At 55.3% G+C, this 23,744-nt stretch overlaps 1 protein-coding gene and 1 long non-coding RNA gene across 2 annotated transcripts; both read right to left on the bottom strand.

The window, feature by feature from the left end:
• Window positions 1–295: 295 nt before the first annotated feature.
• LOC139040079 (uncharacterized) lies at window positions 296–9,965 on the bottom strand. The gene is made up of 2 exons (XR_011493929.1): window positions 5,680–9,965; window positions 296–5,085 (listed from the first exon to the last, which is right to left on the bottom strand). It is a non-coding gene; the product is annotated as an uncharacterized lncRNA (long non-coding RNA).
• A 7,852-nt stretch (window positions 9,966–17,817) lies between these two features.
• GPR142 (G protein-coupled receptor 142) lies at window positions 17,818–23,417 on the bottom strand. The gene is given in 4 exon segments (XM_070483548.1): window positions 17,818–21,558; window positions 22,242–22,400; window positions 23,308–23,359; window positions 23,361–23,417. Coding segments are annotated over 4 exon segments (1,125 nt in total). The 5' UTR covers window positions 23,403–23,417; the 3' UTR covers window positions 17,818–20,686.
• Window positions 23,418–23,744: the final 327 nt, after the last annotated feature.

The raw sequence follows: 23,744 nt of genomic DNA, 5'->3' as shown, positions 1-23,744 counted from the left end.
CAACCTGCAGTGACGGAGAACAAACACGGCGGTGGCCAGGCAGGGGTGGGGGTTGGGAGTGGGGAGTGGGGAGGGAGGGCGCGGCTCCCCAAAGGGAAGCTTGAGGGAGGGTTTTGAGGCGGTGGACCTGTTCTTATCCTGAATGCGGTGGCGGTCACACAAATCTAAATGCCAAGAAGCCAAAGAAAGGCAACAAGTCAGTTTACTATATGTTAATTAAAAAAATAAACAATATTAATAAGAAGAACAAGGAAGGGGAGACTGAATTAAGAAAATGGGTTCTTCTTATTAATGTTTTCTTTCTTTCTTTTTTTTTTTTTTTTGAGGAAGATTAGCCCTGAGCTAACATCTGCCGCCAATCCTCCTCTTTTTCTGGGGAAGACTGGCCCTGAGCTAACATCCGTGCCCATCTTCTTCTACTTTATATGTGGGACGGCTCTCACAGCCTGACTTGCCAAGCGGTGCCATGTCCACACCCGGGATCCGAACCGGCGAACTCCAGGCCTCTGAAGCGGCAGGTGTGCACTAAACCGCTGCGCCACCGTGCCAGGCCCTGGCCCCTTTTTCTTTAAAGGGTGATGTCCCTTCCACTGTGTGAGGACACAGCAGACGTCACCTACTGTGAGCCAGGAAGTGGGCTCACACCAGAACTGACCACGCTGTGCCTCCGTCTGAGACTGCCCAGCCCCCAGAACTGCTGAAATCCACACACTGGTGGGTTCCTTGCTCCCCTCACTAAGCCGTGAGTTCCGTCCACTTAAAAGAAAGGGTACCTTTGTTTTCACATGAAATACAGTTCCCCTCGTCACTCTCCCACCCAGCTGCCTCCTCCATGATAGAGCGTCTTTTTCTAATTTACCTGTCTAGAGAGGGTGCCCCTTTTTTCGTGCAAAGCTACCTTCCTTTTGACCAAGATGTGCACTTGCCTGAAGGAGACCCCTTTAACATTTGCAAAAGGCACTTTAGGCTATAAAACTGTAAAGTTTGCGTAGAGGCAGAGAGCTGCCCAGCAGGCACTCAGCTTCCACCTGCAGATGGGGTCTCTTGGGGGACAGCCAAGCAGCGAGAGGGACCGCACCTAGTTCTCTGAAAGACTTGGTGGAGCAGAGCAGAGCGGCCCTGACGGGCAAGACCCCCCACCTCCAGACCACCATGTGAGACAGAAATAAACTTTTATCTTTTTTTCTTTTTTGCTGAGGAAGATTCACCCTGAGCTAACATCCATTGACAATCTTCCTCTATTTTGTATGTGGGTCACACCACAGCATGGCCACTGACAGACTAGCAGTATAGGTCCACACCTGGGAACTGAACCCGGGCCCCTGAAGTGGAATGCACTGAATTTAACCACTAGGCCACTGGGGCTGGCCCCTAAACTTTTATCTTATTTAAAAAGAAAACGATACATAGCTAAAGGCTTGTGTTCAAACCTATTTAGTGGGGAAAGATAGAGGAAAAACTGTCATTTCTTTCCCTTCCTCCCTCCTATTTACCTTTTTCTGGTTGACCGTAATTTCCAAAGGAAACAAACCTTGGCTATTTAAGGGAGGTGGGGGCGGGGGTGAGAAGGCAGAACCGGGCTCCTACAGGGGACAGCCGTGGCCATCCTCCTGTCTCTGCTGGCCGAGCTGGCCTGGATCTCTGTGCAGAATCTTAGGTCCGTTGCCTCCAGGTTGCGGGGAGCCAGAGCAGGCACAGGAAGGACAAGACAGAGCAGGAGCAGGAGAGGGAAGGAGAAAGCACGTCCATTTGGGCGAATGCCGGGCCGGCGGGCTGACGGGGCAGATCGAACGCTGGAGTCGATGCAAAGCACTTTCCTTTTGATCTGGTGAGATTCTAAGACCAGCAGCAGCCCCCAGCGGGGGGGACTCCAGGCTGCCTGCCGGAAGCCTGGCCCGTTTGTTCTTCTAGGCTACTGTTTTCTTGGTCCTTAGCTCATGAAACTCTCACCGCAACGCTCTGGAGTGGGTAGCACTATTGTTCCTGCCTCACAGATGAAGCAACTGAGAGCTGGCCCAACAAGCAACTTCCCCAAAGTCTCCCAGGGAGGATGCAGCTGACCCAGAATCTGACATCATCCTGATAGCACAGCTGGTGCCTGGACCAGTGTGCACTGAAGGGTGGATCATGTCCTAGGTGGAAAAGGGGACAGCAGTGACTTGAGCCCCCAGGGCTCTCCAGCCACAGGGGGAGGTAGAAAAACACATGTGAGGAGGAAAACCTAGATGCAAGTCCTGGCTCAGCCACTTGCTGTGTGGCTTCTGAAAGATCACTTTGCCTCTCTGAGCCTCCTTTTCTTCATCTAAAAAGAAAGGACTGTGCTGAGCATTGGCTGTGGCAACAAAAGTGACGCATTTTGTAAAAGGTAACATGCCACGTGAATTAAGACGGAACAATCTCTCCCGTCCACCACCTCCTTCTGTCCCGGAACTTGCTGGTCGCTCAAGATCTGGGGTCATTGCATTCCATTACAGAGGTGGGGCCCACATATTTTAAACTGCATTTTCAGGCCGGCCCAGTTGCTCAGTGGTTGAGTCTGCACGTTCTGCTTTGCTGGCCCGGGGTTCACCAGTTCGGATCCCGGGTGCGGACATGGCACCGCTTGGCAAGCCATGCTGTGGTGGGCGTCCCACATATAAAGTACAGGAAGATGGGCATAGAGGTTAGTTCAGGGCCAGTCTTCCTGAGCAAAAAGAGGAGGATTGGCAGAGATGTTCGCTCAGGGCTAATCTTCCTCAAAAAAAGTAAATAAAATAAACTTAAAACAAACTGTATTTTCTTCTTCAATAGGTAATCTATTCACACAGTTCAAAAATTTAAAATTATAAAAAGGTACATCATGAAAACGCTCCCGTATAGTGGATGAAATCAGTCTGGGGGGGTCTCTATCCAGATGATATCCCTTAGCACACCATCCAGACGAGCATACAGGCTGTTTCTCTTTTGCCTTTTTTTTTTTAAATTTTTTTCCTTTTTCTCCCCAAAGCCCCCCGGTACATAGTTGTATATTCTTCATTGTGGGTCCTTCTAGTTGTGGCATGTGGGACGCTGCCCCCGCGTGGTTGGATGAGCAGTGCCATGTCCACGCCCAGGATTCAAACCAACGAAACACTGGGCTGCCTGCAGCGGAGCCCGCGAACTTAACCACTCGGCCACGGGGCCAGCCCCATCTCTTTTGCCTTTTTGACCAGATGGTGCATGCCAGTCCATTTCTTCATTGAGAATTGAAGCCTGCCGGCCCCACAGCCTGCTCCTCTCCTGCTTTGCTGTGCTTTTGTTTTTGCACTTTGCGTTAGCCCTGGGACACGCTTCATATCTGTTCACCAGGTCTTAATGCTTTGTTCTGGCCACTGTATTCCATCACCAGGGCATACCATAAGTGTGGAATCAGTCCCCTATGGAGGACATCTCCAATCCCTTGTCCTTCTTGTCAACAGTGCCACCTAGGTCGTTTCACAAATATGCATTCCCAGCTGGACGCCACATTTCCAGAAGTGGAATTGCTGGGTGACAGGATTTGTGCGCGTAGTAGATTGCTGGTTGCCCTCCATGGCGGCTGCGTGGGTTCAGCATCCTGCCAGCAGAGCATGAGAGCGCCTTTCCCATGCTTGCCAGCTCAGCAAGGCATCTAACCTTTGATCTTCGCAAATCTGCTAGGTGGAAAACGGGGTCTGGGTGCAGTTTTCATTTGACTTCTCTTATTCTAAGTGAGGTTAAGCATCTTTTCATCACCCAACTCTGCGTCTAGCCTCTTTCTCTCCATGCACAGTCTAAGGCCATGGCCTTGCCTGCTACCCCCACTGCAAGATCCAGGACTAGATTCGTGTTTCTGTCTGCCAGCTTCTTGCTGAGTCACTCTCAAGAAGGAAAGGGCAGCAGGCTCAGGTTATTTCTGCCCTGGGAACCATCCGGAGCTGCCAGTCCTAGGAAGACCTTGGCCTCTGGCGTTCCCTGTGGGCATCTGGCACTCACGTGCACTGGATCATTGCACCTGTCAAACCCGGGCTCCCTGGTCCCCTGGGAGAGATGGGGGCTTGCAGGTAGGGATCAGGTCTGACATGTTTGCAAACTAGGCATGGAAAGGACCCAGCTAGATTCAGAGAGGGAACATTTGGAAGGAACCGGTGAGCAAAGGCCGAGGACATAAGTGACAGAAAGAGGAACCAGGCCGGGTGCAGAAGAGGAAGGATTTGAATTATCGGAACGGACTTTGGGCAGGGAGGGTGGTAGCCACAGCCAAGGGAGCGGGGAAGCTGGGCAAAGATTCTCACCAGAAATCTCTAAATGTGACCTGCACCGAGACCCGGTTGCTCAGGTCATCGCCACTTCAGGGTTAGTACCAAGAGCTGCCTGGAATTGGAAGAAGAGACTCCCCTCGGCTGCACATGGAGGATTCAGGCCACTCGTGCGATCAGGGGGAGGTGTGGAGAGGCCTGGTGGTCCTTGCTGACCCTCTCTGAGTGGGGTCTTGGCATCTGTGGGGTAGCCAAGTCAGGTCGTTGTCACTTAATCTCAGTGCCACCCTATGCACCTGGCTGCATCTTGCTCACAGACAGGAGAAACCAGGAGGAGCCAGTGGCTGGATTCCTGGGCCCTGGGGAAGCTGCCGCTGTTATTTCCAGACTCAAACAAAAAGCAAATTTGCGCTGGAAATTGCTGAGGCAGAGTTGTCCTCGAGCCGTTCAGAGCACAGGACTGCTGTGTAATTTTATGACCCCAAATGGGAGCTGGGCCTCGGCATCTGTGAGCTACAGCAGAGCCCCCAGCCTGTTCTAGGGTTAGGGTTAGGGTCCTGTCTGCTGCGGCTGGTGAGCCAGAGCTGCACGGCAGCTGTGGACAACGGGCAGGGCTCCCTCTTATCTCGGACCCCACCACAGTCCGTTCCAGGACTCCCCAAGCTGCTGCTTCAGACCTTACATCCACCAAGCATGGAGACTGCTGCTGCGGCAGGAAGCACCGTCCCCGGGCAGCGGGCAGGGTGGGTCTGCCTTTCGCAGGAGCTTCTCAGAGTCTTCCCAACGCCACATCACAGAGTTTTCAAGAACAGCTGCTCCAGAAGCTCTCCTCCCCCACACCTCAGCCTCCCTGGGGGAAAGGATGAAAAGTTGAGGTTGTCCCTGAGGCCACCAAGAAATGCTTAATTGCTTTCTGAGAGAATTGTCACCTCCTTCTGGTTTCCTCCATTCCCCCACTCCACCTCTTCTCCAACCACTAGAAGCTCTTGCTAAGAGACTTGGGGCTGGAGCCGTGGCTCCCTGGCTGCGTCCCAAAGTAACCAGGAGCCCGTGTGCTGAACAGCAGCTCACTTCTCTAAATATATTGCTGCACCACCTTTGCTGAAAAAAGAGCTCTGTGTTTTGGGGAAATAAATGTGCATTTTCCTGTGAGCCAGACACTCATTGATAGCAGATGGATGGTGGCCCAGGCCAGCTGAGTCAGCCAGACTTTGGAGCAAGCAGACAGTGTGAACCAAGACAGGGATGGGAACCAGCCAAGGAAAGTGAAATACAGGGACATTTGGAGGCTTTCATCCCGGGACTCTAGTCAGCACCTTGTGCAACTTGATTCAGTTTGAGAGCCAAGTAGAGGGATGTGTATTGAAAAGGGTAGGCAAAAAGCAGTAACAAATAGACCTCAAAATCTATCATGGCTTAAATACCCTAGAAATGTATTTCTTACTCATATAACAGGCCAAGGCAGGTGTTCTTGATTGGCCAGTGGCTTTCCTCCACTTGGGACCCAGGGACCAAGGCTCTTTCCATCTTGGGGCTCTGCCTTTCCTTGGGGTCTCATTGTCATTTACATCCAACCGGCAGAAGAGGAAGGAAAGTATGAGAGAGGAACACTCTCCTCTTATGGCGTTGGCTCAGAAGCAGTATACATCTCTTCTGCTCATATTCTATTGGTGGGAACTAGTCACACGACCACACCTAGTGGCAAGGGCAGCTGGGAAATGTAGTCTCTGCTCCTTAGCGACAACTCTCTTCTGTGAGAGGGAGCAGGGATTTTGGTGGACAGCTAACCGTCTCTGCCACAGGGTGAAATTAAGCCATCTAAGTCACAGGACCAAGAGAGAGCAATTTCTAACTTTTAAGGGACTATCTGAAAGAATGGTCTGGATCTTAAACTAGGAAGTCCTGCTTAGGTAACATGCTAGAAGGGGTTTGCTCTTGTTAAGGCCTGGAAGATCCAACAGTATCAGAAACAGGCAGAAACATAGGCAAAAGTTAGCAGAGAAGCAAAGGTATACGAAACCTGGATAATTAGGCCTAAGAAGCTGTGCTATTCACCGGCAATTGGTCTATGGATAAACAGTTTGTGCCAAACTTGCCAGCCAGAGGATTAGAGCCGGGGCCTCTGGCAGAGGCTACGTGTGGACAAAGGTTTGGATGCCTGTGTGTGGAGGAGGGGCACGGCCAGAGGGCAGATGAGGTGCAACCCCAAGGTTGTGGGTGAAACCAGAATGCTGCCTTTTCCTTCTCACCCAGGTTAACACACAGGACCTGGGCCTCCAGTGCGCAGACACCAATATTTGTTCTCTATCTCTGAGTAACAAGTCCTCACCAACCTAGAGGCTTCATAACACCCATTTATTAGCTCAGTTTTGTAGGTCAGAAGTCTGGGGTGGGCTTCACCGAGTCTCTGGTTAGGGTCTCAAGGCCAACATCAAGGCATTGGCCAGGCTGAGCTCTTATCGGAGGCTGTGGGGGAGAATCTGCTCGCACGGTCATTTAGGTTGTCAGCAGAACCAGTTCCCTGTGGTTGTAGGACTGAGGTCCCCGTTGTCTTGCTGGCTGTTGGCTGGGGGTCTGTCTCAGCTCCTAGAGGCTGCTCTCAAGTCCTTCCTCCGCATCTTCAAAGCCAGTGACGGAGCATCAAATCCTTCGTGTGCTTGGAATCTCTGACTTTCCTTCTGCCACCAGAGAAACTCTCTGCCTTTAAAGGGCTCTTGTGATGAGGTCAGGCCCACCCAGAGAACCACTCTATTTGAAGGTCAACTGATTGGGAACCTTAACTCCACTGCAAATCCCTTTTGCCATATAATGTGATATAATCACAGAAGCAACACCCAGAGATGGAGATCTCGGGGGCATCTTAGAATTCTGCCTTCCACAGGACCTGAGGCTTTGCGTCTGGGGCCCAGAGTGGCATCCTTTGGAGCTAAAGAGACTTTTGTCTTCTGGCCAAAAAGCTGCCCCACTTGGTTCCACCCAGCCATGGTGGGGTGGCCGACAGGCCTGGCCCCTGCTCTTACCATAAAGACGGGAGATATAGGAACAGAGAGAAAATGCACCCCACCCACCCGACACCAGGTTCCTTTTTCTGAAAGCCTCATAGGAACCTGACCTCCCTAAGGGGAAGCTCAAAAATGCACAGAGAAACAAAGCCCGGCCCTGCCATCAGGGAGCTCACCCACTAACGGCCTCCACTTGCCCCCCAACACCCCCCATCTTTGCACTCGGGTCTCACGCCTTGAAGAGAGCCCCAGAGTTGTCCAGACTCCCCACTATCTGCCTCACCCTCCCTCACACCCCCATTAGTGGTGGACAGGCCTGGGCACGGTGACTTCAGGACTTGGCAGCTCCCCTGGCATTCCCTGGCCCACCTCCTGGCCACCCAGATGGTGCCCAGCCTGGAGACGCAGTTCCTGGGCTGTTCCCTGCAGATGGCCTGCCTTTGGGGAGGGCAGAGGAGAGAGGAGTGGGAGGCCCTCCCACGGGGGCCTCCTGCAGCAGCCTCTCAGCCTGGCCTCATCCCTCACCTCCTCATCCCGCCTCCGGCCTGTCTGCTGGCTGCCCGCTCCCTCAAGGGTCTGCCCTTAACATGTTCCCAGCACTTTCTGGAACATGTTTTGAGCTCCTTTCAATGCCCCTTCCTGTAGCAAGGCCAGGTGGGCAGCCTCCTCTCCCCGCCCGACCTGGGGCCTTCTCCCCTTCAGCTATTCAGGAATGTAGGTGCCTGCAGAGAAAACCACTAAAAATATTTTCTTAGCTGCAGGCCTCTCCCCTGGGCCCCAGGGCACAGAAGGACCCTTTGTGCAGCTCCCTCTCCTTCCCGCCCAGGAGGTGGCCTCTGAGCCCCACCTCACATTGGACCTGCGTCTCCCCTCCTGTTGGCACGTTTCAGGGCCTGGAGGACTCTTGGTCAAACAACTTATCCAGAGCTCCCATGTAAAGCCGTCTTTCGGGCCTGTGGCCTTTCCTTTCCCCTGGGACCACGCAGAAGGCAGCAAGTGACATGGCGGGATCCTCTGCAGGCCACCAGGGGTGTGGGTGGTGAAGGGTCCAGGCAGCACTCCCGATTCCTTGGGGCCCAGACGCTGCAGAGCTGCTGGACAGGATGCGCACAGCAAGGACGCTGACTGGTATGCACAGATGTGAGCTCTGCCTACTCGGAATGTCAAAGCTGAAAGGAAGGCATCCGATTGGCCAGATTGTTCTCATTCACACACCCAGTATGCGTTTCTCCAGGGTGTGGATAATTACGTCCATTTGTCAGGCACTGAGCAGGTGCTGGGAACCCAGTGGTCCACGGGATGGCTCTGCGCGAGCACAGCTGGGAGAGGGAAGGGCATGGGGGGAGGCAGGGCTGAGAGGCTGGGAGGCCAGACCTGAAGAGCTGGCGGTGTTGAGGAGGCAGGACTTCTTCCCTGGGCCATAGGAAGGGGTTTTGCAGTGACAGGCATGGGGAAGGAGGTCTTTGCTGCAGGGAGAGGAGGGGACGAGCCTGGGGGAGAGAGGTGGTGTGCGGGGCCCCCTGCTGGAATCCTGGAGAGGTGACAGGCCTGGGGACCAAGGCTCCCTCCTTTCCATAAGTACCAATAATCTACAATTGAGTCCATAATGAAAACCAAGTGTGCCCTTGGCCAGATCTGATTCAGCATCAGGCAGCTCTGCCGAGGGAGAGTTTACTCTTCCAGGTGCTGTTGCTTTCTGCATTTTCTCGTCCTGTCTCCTCCCAGGCCCTCTGGCTTCTAAACAGGTTACAGCTCTCTCCTCTCCTGGGGCTCCAACCTCTTTACATCCTCAAACCTCCGCTTTTCCCCTCGTTCTCCCATCTGCCCAGCCCACATTTGGCTTTTTTCTTTCCTTAGATTTTCAGGGACCAAGCCCTCTGCTGGGCACCTTTCTGAAGGCAGAGAGGAAGCTGAAGGCCGTGGAGCTGCTGAAATGTCTTGAAGGCTGCGTGAAGGGCGCTGCCCACTCCCCTCGCTCCTGCGAGGGGTCAGAAGGGCACTGACTGGGGAGGTGAGGGGCCAGTCACCCCCCTTCCCCGGGCTCAGACTCCCGACACACGGCCGCACGAGAGATGCGCAGGTTGAGTGCATGGTCCCCAGGCTCCAGGATTCAGAAGTCTTTATAAGGTTGGGACCACACCCCTCCTATATGGCCCCGGGAGGTGTTTAGTCATCTAGAAGCAGAAGCAAGCTCTTGGAAAAGTCAACAGCCACACCTCTTGCTCCTGTGAAATCCTCTTCCTTCCTGGGTGTGGCCTTTCTACCCCGAGGTCGAGGTCGGAGAGGAACTCAGGCTGGAGGGGGAGCCTGGAGGGGGAGCCGTGGCCTTGTAGACCTGCACCCACATTAGGAAATGATTTCTTCTGCTTCTTTCTTTCCACAAGACCAAAGCCACCGACACCCACCTGACCAGCATAACCCAGGGGAGCCGGCCTTACTCCTGGCCTCTCTTGGGCTCAAACGAATCTGGATAGGTAGTGTCAGATTACTCTGTTGGCACCTCACATCACAGATGTAGAAACTGGGGCTTGTGGAGGCCTGGGGCCAGCACAGGACACACACGGGCAGCCTGGTCACCTGACTCCCTGGGTCACCTGACCCCTCAGCCCACGGCCCTTCCCTTGCAGTGTGATTCTCCCTACACGGAAAATACTCTTTACTGTCTAACGTGATATAATCATGGAGTGACTTCGGAGGACAGGGATAGAGATTGTGGGGCCACCTTAGAATTCTGCCTTCCACAGGGCTTGAGGGTCTTGTCCCCCCATACCCCCAGGCCAGCTCCTGCGAGGAGCTCCGCCATCGGCTGCCCCCTCACTCAGAATCCCCAACACGTGGATTGAACAGTGAGGGGGACGGTGGGGTAGACAACCCCAACCCCGAGGGCAGACTGCTCCTGCCCTCTAGAGGCCGGTTCTCCTCCAGCCCATCTGGCCCAGACCCACAAGTCTCAGATTGTGGTTTCAACTTCCAGCTCAGGAGCACAGAGCCGTTTGCAGGACGCCAGAGGGGAGATGGCTGAGAGCTGGGCCCTTCTCATTACAGGTGCCTCATCTGCCGGGACCTGGCACTCTCCTTTTGCATTTCTACTTGGTTCCCTCACTGACATAAAGATTAGTGTGCATTCATTTAATAAAGATTTATCGGGAGCACGCTCAAAGGCCTGGCATAGGAGCTAGAGGCTGGGGGCGAGAACCTTGCCTTCAGAGGACTGAGATGAAAAGGTGTGTACACAGAACCAGTGGACTCCTGTCCCAATTCTGAAACGCACTGGCTCTGTGACTTTACTAAGTCCGCTCGCCTTTCCAATTCCTCATCTACCTGCCTTAAAAACTGGGGTAAGGGGCCGGCCTGGTGGCTCAGTGGTTAAGTTCACCGTTCCACTTCGGTGGCCTGGGGTTTGCCGGTTCAGATCCTGGGTGCGGACATGGCACCATGTGGCAAGCCATGCTGTGGCAGGCATCCCACATATAAAGTAGAGGAAGATGAGCACGGATGTTAGCTCAGGGCCAATCTTCCTCAGCAAAAAGAGGAGGATTGGCAGCACATATTAGCTCTGGGCTAATCTTCCTCAAAAAAATAAAAATAAAAATAAAAAACGAAAACCCAAAACTGGGCTGATGCTTACAGGCTGTTGGTGAGAGATTGAACATACAGGTGGGCAATGGTCAGACCATCTATAAAAATAGAGCTCTAACCCATAGTCTGCGGGAACCGGCCCAGGAAACTCGCCCCCTGTCTGCAGGCACAGCCCAGGAAGGGGCCAGCTGTCTATAAGCCAGACTTGCAGGAAATCAGACCACTATCTTGAACGACTGCTCCATAAGCCAAACAACAACCCCTGTGACGGGGTCCCCACATGGCCAGGATCGGATTAATGACTGGCAGTTTCCCTAATCTCGCCCCTGCTCCCAAGTTAGGACCAATCAGAGACGAGCAAATATGTGCCTAACACTCACATGGGACACACGCTGCTGGTCGCCCCCCACAGCTTCCCCATGCCGCCAGCCTCCCATCAGGGCTCACCTGGGCCTCCCTCTGTCCTGCTATAAAGCCTTCCCACCCCCCGCCCGCCCCTGAGTCCCCGCCAAACGCAGGTGATGGTGGCTTCCTCCTTGGATAGCAAGCTTGGAATCAACAGCCTTTGCTTATTCTCATTTAAATGGCCTTTGTTTATTCCCGTATTGGGGTCAAAGGAGTTAGGGAACGTGAGAGAGTTGGTTAAGAGCCCAGAACCCTAGGGACGGGAGATGGAAAGATTTGCTGTAGAAAGTTTCACGGTGGGGACCAGAGGAGGGGAGCGGCTCCAGCCTCCTGACCTCACCGTCTGAACTTGCTCTAGGTGACTGACCTGAGCTCGGGCGTGGGCGGTGTTTGGGGCAGCCAGGCCTGTGCTCCTCACGCGTGGCCATGTGAGCCCTGTAAAGACAGACCCCAGGGCCCTTGGCACTAGAAGTGTCAGCTGTGGCAAAGTGGGGCAAACAGAAGGAGATGAGGCTACCAAGGACCGCCAGGGTGGGTGGCTCTCTGCGCCCATCCTCAACCATCCCTTCCCTTCAGACCACCTCTGGGTACGTGTCCAGAGCCTGGAGGGCCACCTCTGAATCCCTGGACCCAAGGCTAAGCCCCCACAGCACACGGTGATCAGTGGGCAGGGAGAGCTGAAGCCCCAGGCCACGAGGCGGTGGAAGCCCAGGGGGTGACAAAGCATTGTCTTGACATGGCCTCCTCCTCAACCTTCCTTCTTCACAGACGTGCTCCAGGGGCCACAGAGAGTGTGAACATTCCCTCCCTCTGTCCCTGGGTCCCTCCATCCTGGCCTCGCTCTCTCTTGCACTGGTCTCCTAAGGGATCTCCAGCCTCCTGACCCGCGAATCCATCCTCTATAATGCCATCGGCAGGATCTTTCTAGAACAAAATCCTAAGAACCTTCTGAAGCTCCACCCACCATACAGAGAGGCCTCCAGTGCCGGCCCCAGCCTCCAACTTCGTCTTCTACCACCCGCCACCCTCTCCCACCCGCCAGGCTCCAGCCACACCGAACTCCTTGCTGTTTTTGCCAGACTCCAGAGTTGGAATGAAGGGCTGTGTGCTTGTGTGACTTCCTCTTGTGCCTGCCTTCTAGATCTGGGCTCCATGCTGACTCGAGCCTCTCCCTAACCTTGCACGATGGTTGGATGTACAGAATCTGGAGATAAACAGGCCCAGACCCAAGTCCTGCCTCCTCCACTAACTAGGTGTGTTCTTTGGGCAAATTGCTTCACCTCTTTGACCCTCAGTATGTCCATGTATAAAATGCACATACTGATGCCCGCCTCCTGGGGTTACGTGAGGAGTCTATGGGATGGTGCTTATAAGATACTGAGCCGGTGCTTGGTGCTTGGGAGATGCTCAGCAGATGCTGCCTCTTCCGTGAGATGCCCCCCGTGCAGCGAGCTGTTTCTTCCTCTTCTGCTCCGAACTAAGATTTGGGTGCCTCATTGGAGTCTGAGGAATTGACAGTGGAAGTGACCACAGGTCCCATCTAATCCATCTTCTACGTTTTGCAGACAAAGACAACTGACACTCCGAGGTTGGAAACGACTTTCCCAAGGTCACACAGCGTCACACAGTGCATTGGTGTCAGAGGAGGGCCCGGAACCCAGGTCTTCCGGTGCCAGCCCGGTATCCTTTCCACCGCATCCCACTGCGACACTGGTATGCCCTTTGCATCAAACTGCAGAGCAGCTCACATGTGTTCATCTCCTTACTTTTAAAGTCTTCCCCCAGAAATAATCTCAGGTCAGATAGTGTCCTTGTGGTTTGTAGAGAGGGCACTCTGGGGAAGGGTTAGTTGCCTTCACAGGGGTTGGTGACACAGAAGGTTCTAGAAGAGTGGTGCTTCCTGGTCAGGGGAATCGAAACAGACTAAAACCGGCAATGACTGGCATGCCTTGGTAGCAGGCGATCCCTGGATCTTTTCTGGAAGGGCCTGCGCTCACTCTGGCAAATTGCCTCCCATCTCTCTCTGCTGGCGGGGGGGAGCCCACACCCAGAGGTGCCAGTTGCCCAGGACTCAGTGGGTGTCAGTGGGGTCAGGGAACTGAGTTCTAGGACAAATGGGAACCTCTCTTGGATCTGGCTGAGCTGCTCTATTCACCTGGGGAAGACGGAAGGGCCCGTGGGGAGGATCAGCCATGGGGGCCAAGCCGGTTGTCCTGGCCCCTGGTGACAACCCCTGGGCTGAGAGGCCAGATTTGCAGAATCCCGGTCTGGGGAGGGTGCAGACACTCCAGTTAAGAAACAAACAAGCAAGCTACAAAAAAAATTGGGGCCGGCCCGGTGGCACGGCAGTTAAGTGTGCATGTTCTGCTTCCGTGGCTCGGGGTTCACCAATTTGGATCCCGGGTGTGGAGATGGCACCACTAGGCATGCCGTGCTGTGGCAGGCGTCCCACATATAAAATAGAGGAAGATGGGCATGGATGTTAGCTCAGGGCCGGTCTTCCTCAGCAAAAAGAGGAGGATTGGCAGCAGTTAGCTCAGGCTAATCTTCCTCAAACAAAACAAAACAAAAAACGAACAAGCAAACAAAACATCATCCCTGTGAATTGAACATCCCAGAGGTCGGAGACTTGAAGGAATTGGATTGCGTTGTTCACAGGTTCCATCCCCTTAAAGTCAAAAAACACTCAGCAATCAGCCCACCCAATTACTACTCCACCTTGCTCTCCCTAGGGCAGGGCCCTCAGAAGCACTTTTGAAGGAGAACTTAGAAAAACTCTTCTGCCCTGGCTATCCCCCAACCCCCTCCAATCCACCCCCCCCCCACCCCTGTCCCCAAGTTGTGGCCAGATGAGCCTCAGGTGACGCCTGCTATTCCAAAGTGGAAATGCAGCTCCCAGCCACAAAGCTCACCAGCCATCTCATCTGCCACCACCTCCAGCCAGCCGGTGGGCCCCTGGACCAGCGGACACCCTGCTGCAGACACTCAGGTCCCACGCTCCCTGGTTCCCTGCCCGGGGCCCACATCGGGGCTTTCTGTGCAGCCCTTGCAGTAGGTGGAGGAAGGACCTCTTCCAGCAGGCCCGGTCCCATCGCACTCGTCACCAGTAAGCCCCCGTTCCCAGGCCTCTTCTCCACAATCCTCGCATGTCCCTGGGAGACTGCATCGCTTGGTTCTTCTCCCATGGAAGAAGAGAAACACCCTCCCCCCACCAGGGCCTCGAAGTCCTCTCTGAGGCCACAGCCTTCCATCGAAAGCCAGCTCACACATCCCCTGCTCCTTCCACTAGGTCCTCTCCCCTCCCACCATCCCACACCCCCTCACAGCACCCCTCCACCACCCTGCGAGTGGTGTGGCAAATCAGGGCGACAGTGCCAGGCATCTTGGCTTCCTCTCCTCCTCCAGGCGCTGCCTGCTAAATATACATCCAGGAGGAGTCCGGACAGGAAACACCACAGACCTCGTTAACTCTTCCACCTCCGGCAGCTGGGAGTGGGCAGACATGGGGGGCGGGGGCCTGGCAGTCCCCTGGGAGGGGCGCCCAAGGCCAGATTGGAGGAATCACTGCCCAGGCCCAGCTGGAGGGGCGAGGACCAGCCCCTTACACCAGGCCTGGAGGATGGAGTCCTGCGGTGGGGTAGTGGGGGTGAACTGTGGGAGAGAGACCACTGTGCCCTCACTGCCCCCTCCCCGCTCCCGCCCAGAGGAGGAAACTGAGTCAAAGGAGGGCAAGTGGGACTCTGTTGTTTAAATCTCCTGGAGGCTGTAAGGCTAAGTCAGGCCCTAACCCACTTTCTCCAGAAAGAACTGAAGGGCTCTCCTTTCACCAAGAAGGTGAGGGAGTGCCGGGCAGGCGGCCCAGCTGCTCCCCAGGTGAGTCACCTTTTCAGGCTTCTTCAGCAGAGGTGTGAAGGCCTGCACCCTCCCACTGCCCTGACTGGTGGGCGAGCGCCCCAGCATGGCACCCCCAGCCCAGGCAGGCCTGCCTGCCTGCCCGCCCGCCCACCCACCCAAGGTGCCCCCAGAGACCCCCCAGGCCTCCTAGCCAGGAATGCGGGGCTGTAGGCTGGTGAGGTCGGCACGGCTGTGGCGGGGGACTGAGGTGGGGCAGGCAGAAACTCTCCTTCCTGCTTTGTGACCAGAGGGAGGAAATCAACAGCAGCTCCTGGGGAGGACACCTCCAGGAGCAGCAGCAGGCATGGGCGCCATCTGCCCTGGGTCCCATGACTCCCTGGGGGGTTGGCAGTCTCCTCCCTCCTCACCTTCTGTCCCCTTTTCCTCCACCCTTGTCATGGGGGCTGCTGCCAAGGCCCAACCCCCCTTGGAAGATAGGATGCCCCAGTGTCTGCCCTGGCCAGGAATGGCAGGGGGCCGTTCCTGGTGGAACTGGACGGGGTGGGGCGCATGGGACCCCAGAGGCACTGACTGAGACCCTGGGGCTCTGAACACAGGCAGGCCGAGCTCCCCATAACTGGGAAGGCAGTTCAGCTGAATCTGAGGCCAGCGGGAAGGGCTGGCTGGACCCTGCCAATGGAGGGTGGAGGGTCGAGGGCGATGGAAGGGCCCTTCACACAGTGTCACATACAGGAAACCTTTCCAATCACCAGAATGATCTGAGAAAACTGCAGCAACCTGTGGGCCTCCTGGGCTGGCCAACCCCTGGGTGGCGGAGGGACGTGGCTTCGGGGTGGAGGAGAGTGACAAGAGGAACAGCTGAGCCCTCCACCCAGTTGCTTCTTGCTGGCTGTGGGCCCCAGTGCCGGCATAGTTTCTTTGCAACAACTTGGATCTTCCTATAAATCCGGCTTAAAGCCTGGCCCTTCGGCTCTCGGGCCAGTCCATCCTGCCGGTCCTGCAGTGCCCCCTGCTGTCTGATCCCATAGTGACAGGCAAAAGGGAGAGTTGGGCTTAAGGTCCTCTGAGGAGCTCCAACTCCTCCACTGACAAAGGAGGCAGGCCGTAGGGGGCAGCCGAGATTCCCAAGACACCCCCACATCAAAGACCATCCTGTTGCCCCTGCCTGCACACCTATACCTTGGCCCACAAAGGGGCTCAATGTTTAATCCAGACAGCGTGGTCTTGCTCTCCCGGGGCCCCTCCCCTGGGCCTGGTCGCTGAAAACAGCAGATCCTCCAGAAGCCTGTCCCCCTGTCCCCATCGTGCTCTCTGCCACCCCGCACCCTGGAGGGAGGTGCTCAGCTGTGGGTCCCTTTTACCCAACCAGGCTGCCTCTTTTTTGGGACAAAAGGAAAAAGGGAAAAGAACAGTAAACACCTCCAGAGGAAAGTGCAAGTGAGCTGAACGTAAGGGTGAGGCAGCGGCCGGGACTGGGCAGTGAGTGCCCGCCCGCGGTGTTGACATCCAGGAAGTGCTAACGGGGACCCTCCACCACTGCTGGAAAGTTGAGCGAACCCACGAGCCTAATGCAGGGAGGAAAATGCTGTCGGAGGCGGAAGCAAGCAAGAGAACCGAGGAAAGCTGGCAGACCATGTACTTACTTTCCAGCCGGAGGAAAGAGTGGGTGGCGGAGGGAAAAGGGGGCCAGCAGCCCAATCACGATATGAAAATAAAGAAAACTTTTCTGAATGCAAAGGTCCTCTCAGTGTGGAATTGAAAAGATCTATAGCAGACTCTGGGAGCTTCTTAAAGAAAGACACTTGTCTGCGGACACCTCTTCGTCAGGGTTTAATCAAAAATGTCAAGATCTTCCAAGCACCCGTGAAAAAAGGAGAGGTCGGGCTTAAAGACACAGGACTGATGGAGAATCCTGCTACACTGGCCAGAAGGAAGAGAAAGGTGGAGGGACACGTCATCCCAACCTGAGAGAAACATGGATACACAGCCAAACTAACGTTTCTCTTTAAAATAATCATAGTGTTACAGGCTGAATTGTTCCCCCGCACCCCCAAATTCACAGGTTGAAGGCCTAACACCCCTGGACTGCAGAATGTGGATTTAAAGAGGAAATTAAGTTAAAATGGGGCCATTAGGGTGGGCACTAATCCAGTCTGGCTGGTGTCCTTATAAGAAGAGGAAATTTGGACCCACAGAGACACGACAGATGCGCCAGCACAGAGCAAAGACCAGCTGAGGACACAGAGAGAAGACGGCCGTCTGCAAGCCAAGGAGAGAGACCTCGGAAGACACCAACCCTGCCCACACCTGGATCTCGGACTTGAATGTCCACCAGTGTAAGAAAATTAATTTCTGTCGCTTAAGCTGCCCAGTCTGTGGAACTTGGTATGGCGGCCCTAGAAAACTAATACACACAGATATACAGACCCGAAAACAACTTGTCAACCAACTTCCAAACCAGCAAAAATCCTACATAGGCTTGCGAAGAAGTGAAAGATGCTTGAAATATACCTGCCCTCCAACATTAACAAAGGGTTGGTGACGGAACGGAGGATCCACGGACAAACCGGACAGCGGAGGGGGAACTGTAAGAAGAAACAGAACTTCAGAAAGGAGTTCCGTGAGCCGCAGCATTTCAGCAGATGGGCTGGTGGAGGCCACACGTTTCGTTGCAGCCCGTGCTCCTCCGGAAGCCGCTGAGAGTTGAACGATAAAAATGCATAAAGGAAACAAGAGCAGTTCTAATCACACTTTTCATTTACATTTCAGTGACATGCTTATAAAGGGATGATGTCTTCGTTTTATCAAAGGTTACAAAAATGTTAAAAAGAAATGGTTACCTAACGCATTTTATTAGGAAAATTTGACATCGGTTCTCAAATCTGATAAGCCCAGGACCACAAAGTTATAAGCGATGCAAAGCTGCCCCACCTCTAATCTTCTGCACCTGAGAGCACCTGAGGGCTGATGGGCAGAACAGGCACTGAACCAGGAGCCAGCAGACTTGGGTCCGGATCTCACTGTTGCCCTTGATCAGCTTAGGGCCACGTGCACATCCTTTAACCTCTCTGTGCCTCCGTTTCCTCAGTCTATGAAACGGTTACAATACTCAGGACACAGGGTTCATTGAAAACACTGATGTCGCCTCAGCCTGTGTGTACAAGTGAAGTCACGTTAATATTAACACCCAGGTTCTGGCGGCTCGAAGCCCCCACCTGTGCCAAACTCCACCTGTCACAGTAGAGCCCGCCACCTGTTTCTGGAAGTTCCAGTTGTCACGGGTGCTCAGGAACGAGGGAGTGGATCTTTCTGTCTCCTCGAGGACAGCCCACCAGCCAGCTGAAGAGGCCTCCTGTCATTGGTCTTGCCCCAACCTCGGTTGCCATCCCTGAAAATGCTCTTCCCTGATACTTGGTGCCTCCACTGCAGAGTCCCCAGGGGTTTCCTGCAGAATGGGAAGAAGGTCCCTCCTCCACAGTGTTCCATTTGGTTCTGCATCAAAAAGGCACCTTTCTTCCCAGTGCCTCCTTCTACAGGGTGGACCTGGCCCCTCCAGTGAGCTGGGGGAGGCATCATCTCATCCTCCAGTAACCCCTTCTCCCCCAGGGTACCCACACTTGCACCTCCTCCTCCTTAAGCAAGGAACGAAGCCCTGATGATCAACTCCTGCCCGTGGACACATCTGTGTGCACAAGGGGGAGTCCTCCATGCCCAGAGCCACTCAGGGTCAGCCCAGACCACGCACTGTGGCAGAAATAGTGGGACTTACAGCTCCTCCATCTTTTCTCTGAAACTCTCAGACCAGACGTGTCTCAGAATTCAGAATCTGAGCCAGCCCTGATGGCCTAGCGGTTAAAGTTTGGCGCCCTCGGCTTCAGCAGCCCCAGTTCTGTTCCCGGGTGCGGAACCACATCACCCATCTGTCAGTAGCATGCTGTGTCAGCAGCTCACATAAGAGAACCAGAGGAACTTACAACGATACACAACTATATCCTGGGGCTTTTGAGGGGAAAGAGGAAGAAAAAAAAGAGGAAGATTGGCAACAGATGTTAGCTTAGGGTGAATCTTCCCCTGAAAAAAAAAGAGAATTCAGAATTTTTCAGAATAGAGGAGGACCATGTGTGGCCTATGCTGTGTATGAGATCTCGGTTCTAGCAGGGCGTGTGGCTGCCGCGCATAACTACACCCGTTGACAGTCTGCAGCGGGTCGCAGGTAGCAGGACTGCGTCACGACAGAAATCCTCTTGCCTCAGTTCAGGTCAGGTTTTGCCACTAAATGTGTTTGTGACAAACTCAGGACAGATTTTCAGAGCTTTTTGGAGGCTAGAATTGTGGATAAAGGATTGAGGAGCTGCCGCTTCCTGCTTCTGGGTGTGGCTGTGTCCCTTCCTGGACATCCTGCTCTGGGGAGAAGTAGAGAGGGAAGGAGGAAAGCCGAGCATTTATTTGGCACTGACAGTGTGCCCGGCACACATCAGGCTCTTTTGCCCATGTTGTCCCATTAGGGGGCTGGGTGCTGCTGCGGGCCAGGCCTGGACCTCCCATTCGGGGGAAAGGTCAGCTCGGCCTGACTGGGCAGCAGAAAGCAGCCCCAGCTCCCTGCCGGCTAATGTGTTTACCCAGCGCCTGGAGCAGGTGGGAGGTCCATCTGCTAATCTCTCCCAGCTGCCCCTCTGGCTGGTATCACTGCTGAAAGGAGAGCAGGGGCCCTGGAGAGGCTGGGGAGGGGCGGAGCAGAGCCCCTCAGGGTCTCAGATCAGCTGAGCCATGTCCTTCCTCCCTGAGATGGGGAAAGAGGCCTTTCTCCAGTGGAGAGGGCTTGGTGGGCGGGGCTGAGTTATCCCTTCCCCTCCTCCGGGGCCCCTGGGCTGACAGGTATTTCCTTTCTCTCCTGGTCACAGCCGTAGTGAAAACCGCAGGCCCAGGGCTGATCTGGGCGCCTGAACCTGTTCCGGCTCCAGGGCAAGGAGTTAAGGGAATCAAACCAGGATGCTTGAGACCCAAGGGGGTTGTTGCCCCAGGGCTGGGGCATCAAATCTGCTTCAAGAGCACCCCCTTTCCCAAGGAGTCCCTTGCCCATCACTCCGCCTGGCATGTTTGGTTCCCTCAGCCCAGGAAATGCCTGGAATCCTGCAGAATCTTGCTTTTCACCCTGGTGTTGCCACTGGAAACCAGAGAAGTGATCAACTCAGGGAATGAGAGGTGGGCTCCAGGAAAGGGGGTGGGCAGAAACAATTCACATTCATTCATTCTTTCTTTCCATCCATCCATCCAACTTTCCATTCATCCATCCATCCATTCGTCCAACATTAATTTAGCCTTCGTAATGTGCCCAGCGAAATGTCCCTTGCAAAGGAAAGCCCATAGCAGCTGACATCATTAGCCTGTACCTGGCAGAGCCCTTTCCTTGTCCCAGGAAAATGTAAGCTAATGTAAGAGTTGGAGAACTTGTCCTCCCCTCTACCTCGGGAGCCACCCCCAAAGGAAGGAGCCTCTTTCCCCACCCCCAGACAGCAAGTAGGGTATTGATGAAGTCTTGTGGGCACAGGCACAAATGCCCCAGCACATCGGGCCCTGAGCCACCCCAAGCTCCCAGGCTAGATCCCTCCTCTACAATTCTGCCCCTTTTAGGAGTTCTGGAGGCTTCAGCACAGGCTCCACCACCATGTCCTCTGGCCGGGCTCCCAGAGTACAGACCAGGCGGGCATCCTGGATGACCTCTCGCACAGTGGCCCGGAAAGTCTTGCTGACAAAGCAGTAGAGGCCAAAGTTGACGGCTGTGTTGAGCATGGCTGCCATGTTGGCCACATCCAAGGCCAGGTGGACCCTCCAGTCCCGGTGGACAGGGGCCACATACAGGTGGTAGAGCATGACAAAGATCCGGGGTGCCCAAAGGAGGGCAAAGAGCGTGGTGATGCCCAGGAGGATGGCTGTGCTCTTGCCTACCCGGGGCCGCAGCCCACTCTGGCCCCTCCTCCGTAGTCGGCAGATGATGGCCGAGTTGGCCACTAGGAAAACGCCACAAGGGATGAAATAGACGGTGAGGCAGTGAGCCCACTTGAGGACCTTGTCCAGCGTGCTGGGGGGGTCTGTATCCCTCCACACGTCCAGCCACCAGTAGAAGGGGATGCCAGTCAGCAGGGCAGCACTGAGGACAATGGCGATGGCCCGGCGGGCCCGGCCTAGGGATGAGGCGGCCCGATGGTGCAGGGGGTGGCACATGGCACTGTACCGGTCCACTGTGAGCAGGACGGCGATCCAGACGGAGGCGTGGTTGGCAGCGAACTGCAGGATGTTAGCCGTGCGCACCACAGCCTGGGGCACCTCTCGGGCCAGCACTGCTCCCTGCAGGAGGAAGCCCACGAACACGATGACCACCTGGGTGACGACGTCTGAGGCCGTGAGCGCCAGGAGGTAGTAGTAGGAGGGCTTCCTGGTCCTGGCGGCGAGGCGGCCCAGGGCCACTGTGGTCAGGAGGTTGACTGAAGACCACCGAGGTCACAGAGGGGAGAGGTCAGAGGCATTAGAAGGGCTGCTCAGACTTTGCCTTCCAAGGTGTCATCACAGTCCCTCCCCATCTGCTTGTGCCGGAGGCTGTGCTGGCTTCTCTATTCCTCTCTCCAGGCCCTTCTTAAAACCTACTTTGTCAGGAAGGCTAACCAGATGAACCCTGCTCTGTCCTGTGGTGTTCCCCTCTCCGTCCTTTTCCAGTATTCCACGTCCTCTGTGATGGGGGTTTCCCTGGCAATGGGCGGGGGGCAGGCAGTATTCCCCAAGGCCAAGACCACCTATCCTTTCCTGCATCCATACCCCCACCCCGACCCCCAGCTCTGCTCTCGATGGTACTGGAAGCTTTGGACTCAGCTGAGGGCAGTCCTGCGCAAACCCAGCTATCCTAGGACTGTGCCCACTGCTGGGGTAGGAGGGGGCTGTCTGCTTGCATGAAACCTTGGGTTTAGCTCAAGCACCCCAAATCCTAGCCCCTTACCTTTACTCCTCACTATGCTTTGTTCCCCGGTGACCCAGATCACCCCCATAAAGGCAAGGGGAGCCCTGGGATCTATGGTCCTGGGTCTCGGGGGCCAGCACAGAGGATTGGCACCCATCAAAAGAGGACTCTAATTTCTGGCCTGCCAAAGACCCCGGGCCCCAGCTCCCCACTCACCAGGCAGCCCCAGGCCCAGCAGGATGCTGTAATAGATGACAGGGATAACACCAGCCACACATGGGGACCTCTCTTGGATCTCCGGCCAATGGCTTTCAAGCTCCTGGCTCAGCCCACTGCCATTGGGTGTGGGCAGCGGGGTCACTCTTGGCTGGCCATCTAGGAAGGGTGGAAGGGCGAGGTTAGAAGATTATGTCTCCTTCCAGCCTGACCTGGCAACAGCCCCACCTTGGCCCTGACCCTGAGGTCCTTATTCATCCCTGCTGTGTGCAGACCCCATGGTCAGACCCGGTCAAATGGCAACCTCTATTGTCAAGCCCTTCCCAGCCCTCCCCTGCCCCCGCCAGCCCCTGAGTGGCCAGGCTTCCCCATTGAAGGGAAGAAATCCTCAGTGGTGGCGTTTCTTGATAGAGACAAGTTCTCAATTGCATTGCTCCCAGTGGATCTGCAGCCTGGAAAGCAGGGTCCTGAAACAGGCTGCACCACACAGACGTGGGCAGGGGCGGGGAGTGGGGGGCAGGGGGCACTTGTGAAAATACAGGGCCCTGAGCCTCACTAAAGGCAGTCTGAGCCAGAAGGTCATTCCAGAAGGTCTGGAGTGGGGCTTGAGCAGCTTCCTGGGTGATCATAACCCACCATGACTCTCAACAGTTGCACAGCTTTACTAACATAGCTCTTTAAGGAGAGATGTCACCAGGGTGCTCTCTTTTCTAAGCTAAAGAACATCCCTATTCATAGGTTAGCCCTACTGGAGCTAGAATGGCCTTGTTTAAAGATGGGGAAACTGAGTCCAGAGGGGTAAGGTGACCTGCCCGCGGTCACACAGCTGGCTTGTGGACCGTCTGGGAAGAGGACGAGCCACGTGCTCTGCCCGGCTCAGTCACGCTTTAGGTCTTTGGGTTTTACCTTCCAGCTTTTGATTTCCTGCGGAAGCTCCACCTCCACCCCCACCCCTAGCCCACCCCTCATTCATCCTCAGCTTCGTGCTCCCGTCCCCAGCCTCCAGATTCCTTACCTGTCCTTCCACCTTACTCCCCTCACCCCCAACCAGTTCTACATACTTTACCTGTCTCTCCTCCCTCAAGCCTCATGCTCCTGGGTCCTGAGTGCTGGGTCACTTTGCGGCTTTTTCTGGGGGTCCCTGCAGCTCCCTCCCAGCATCGCCAGCTGCTCCCACCCCCACAAGGCTCTCCAAACAGCTGTTTGCCCCACGGTTCTTCCAGCGGCACTGAGCCGTCAGGGTAGAGAGCTGGACTAGGGGGAGGAGGGCGGTGGAGGAGGAGAGGGTGGGGCCTACGTTCAGGGGAATGAGTCTAGACAGCAGATGCCACCTGGAGCAAACCAGGATCCCCGAGGGTGCACAGGCAGGGAAGGGGTCAGGCTGGGAGGGGGGCCTTGGGGTGGGGGCAGTGAGGTGAAGAGGCAGGATTGGGGCTCTGGAGAGGCTGCCTCGGGCCCTGGGCACTCTGGGAACTGACGTGGGCTCAGCAGGGCGGTCACGCC

The sequence above is a fragment of the Equus asinus genome, chromosome 13 (genome assembly GCF_041296235.1).
Source record: "Equus asinus isolate D_3611 breed Donkey chromosome 13, EquAss-T2T_v2, whole genome shotgun sequence".
Classification (NCBI taxonomy): domain Eukaryota; kingdom Metazoa; phylum Chordata; class Mammalia; order Perissodactyla; family Equidae; genus Equus; species Equus asinus.
Note: the sequence above shows the minus strand (reverse complement) of the source record. Positions and strands in the feature narration are given on the sequence as shown.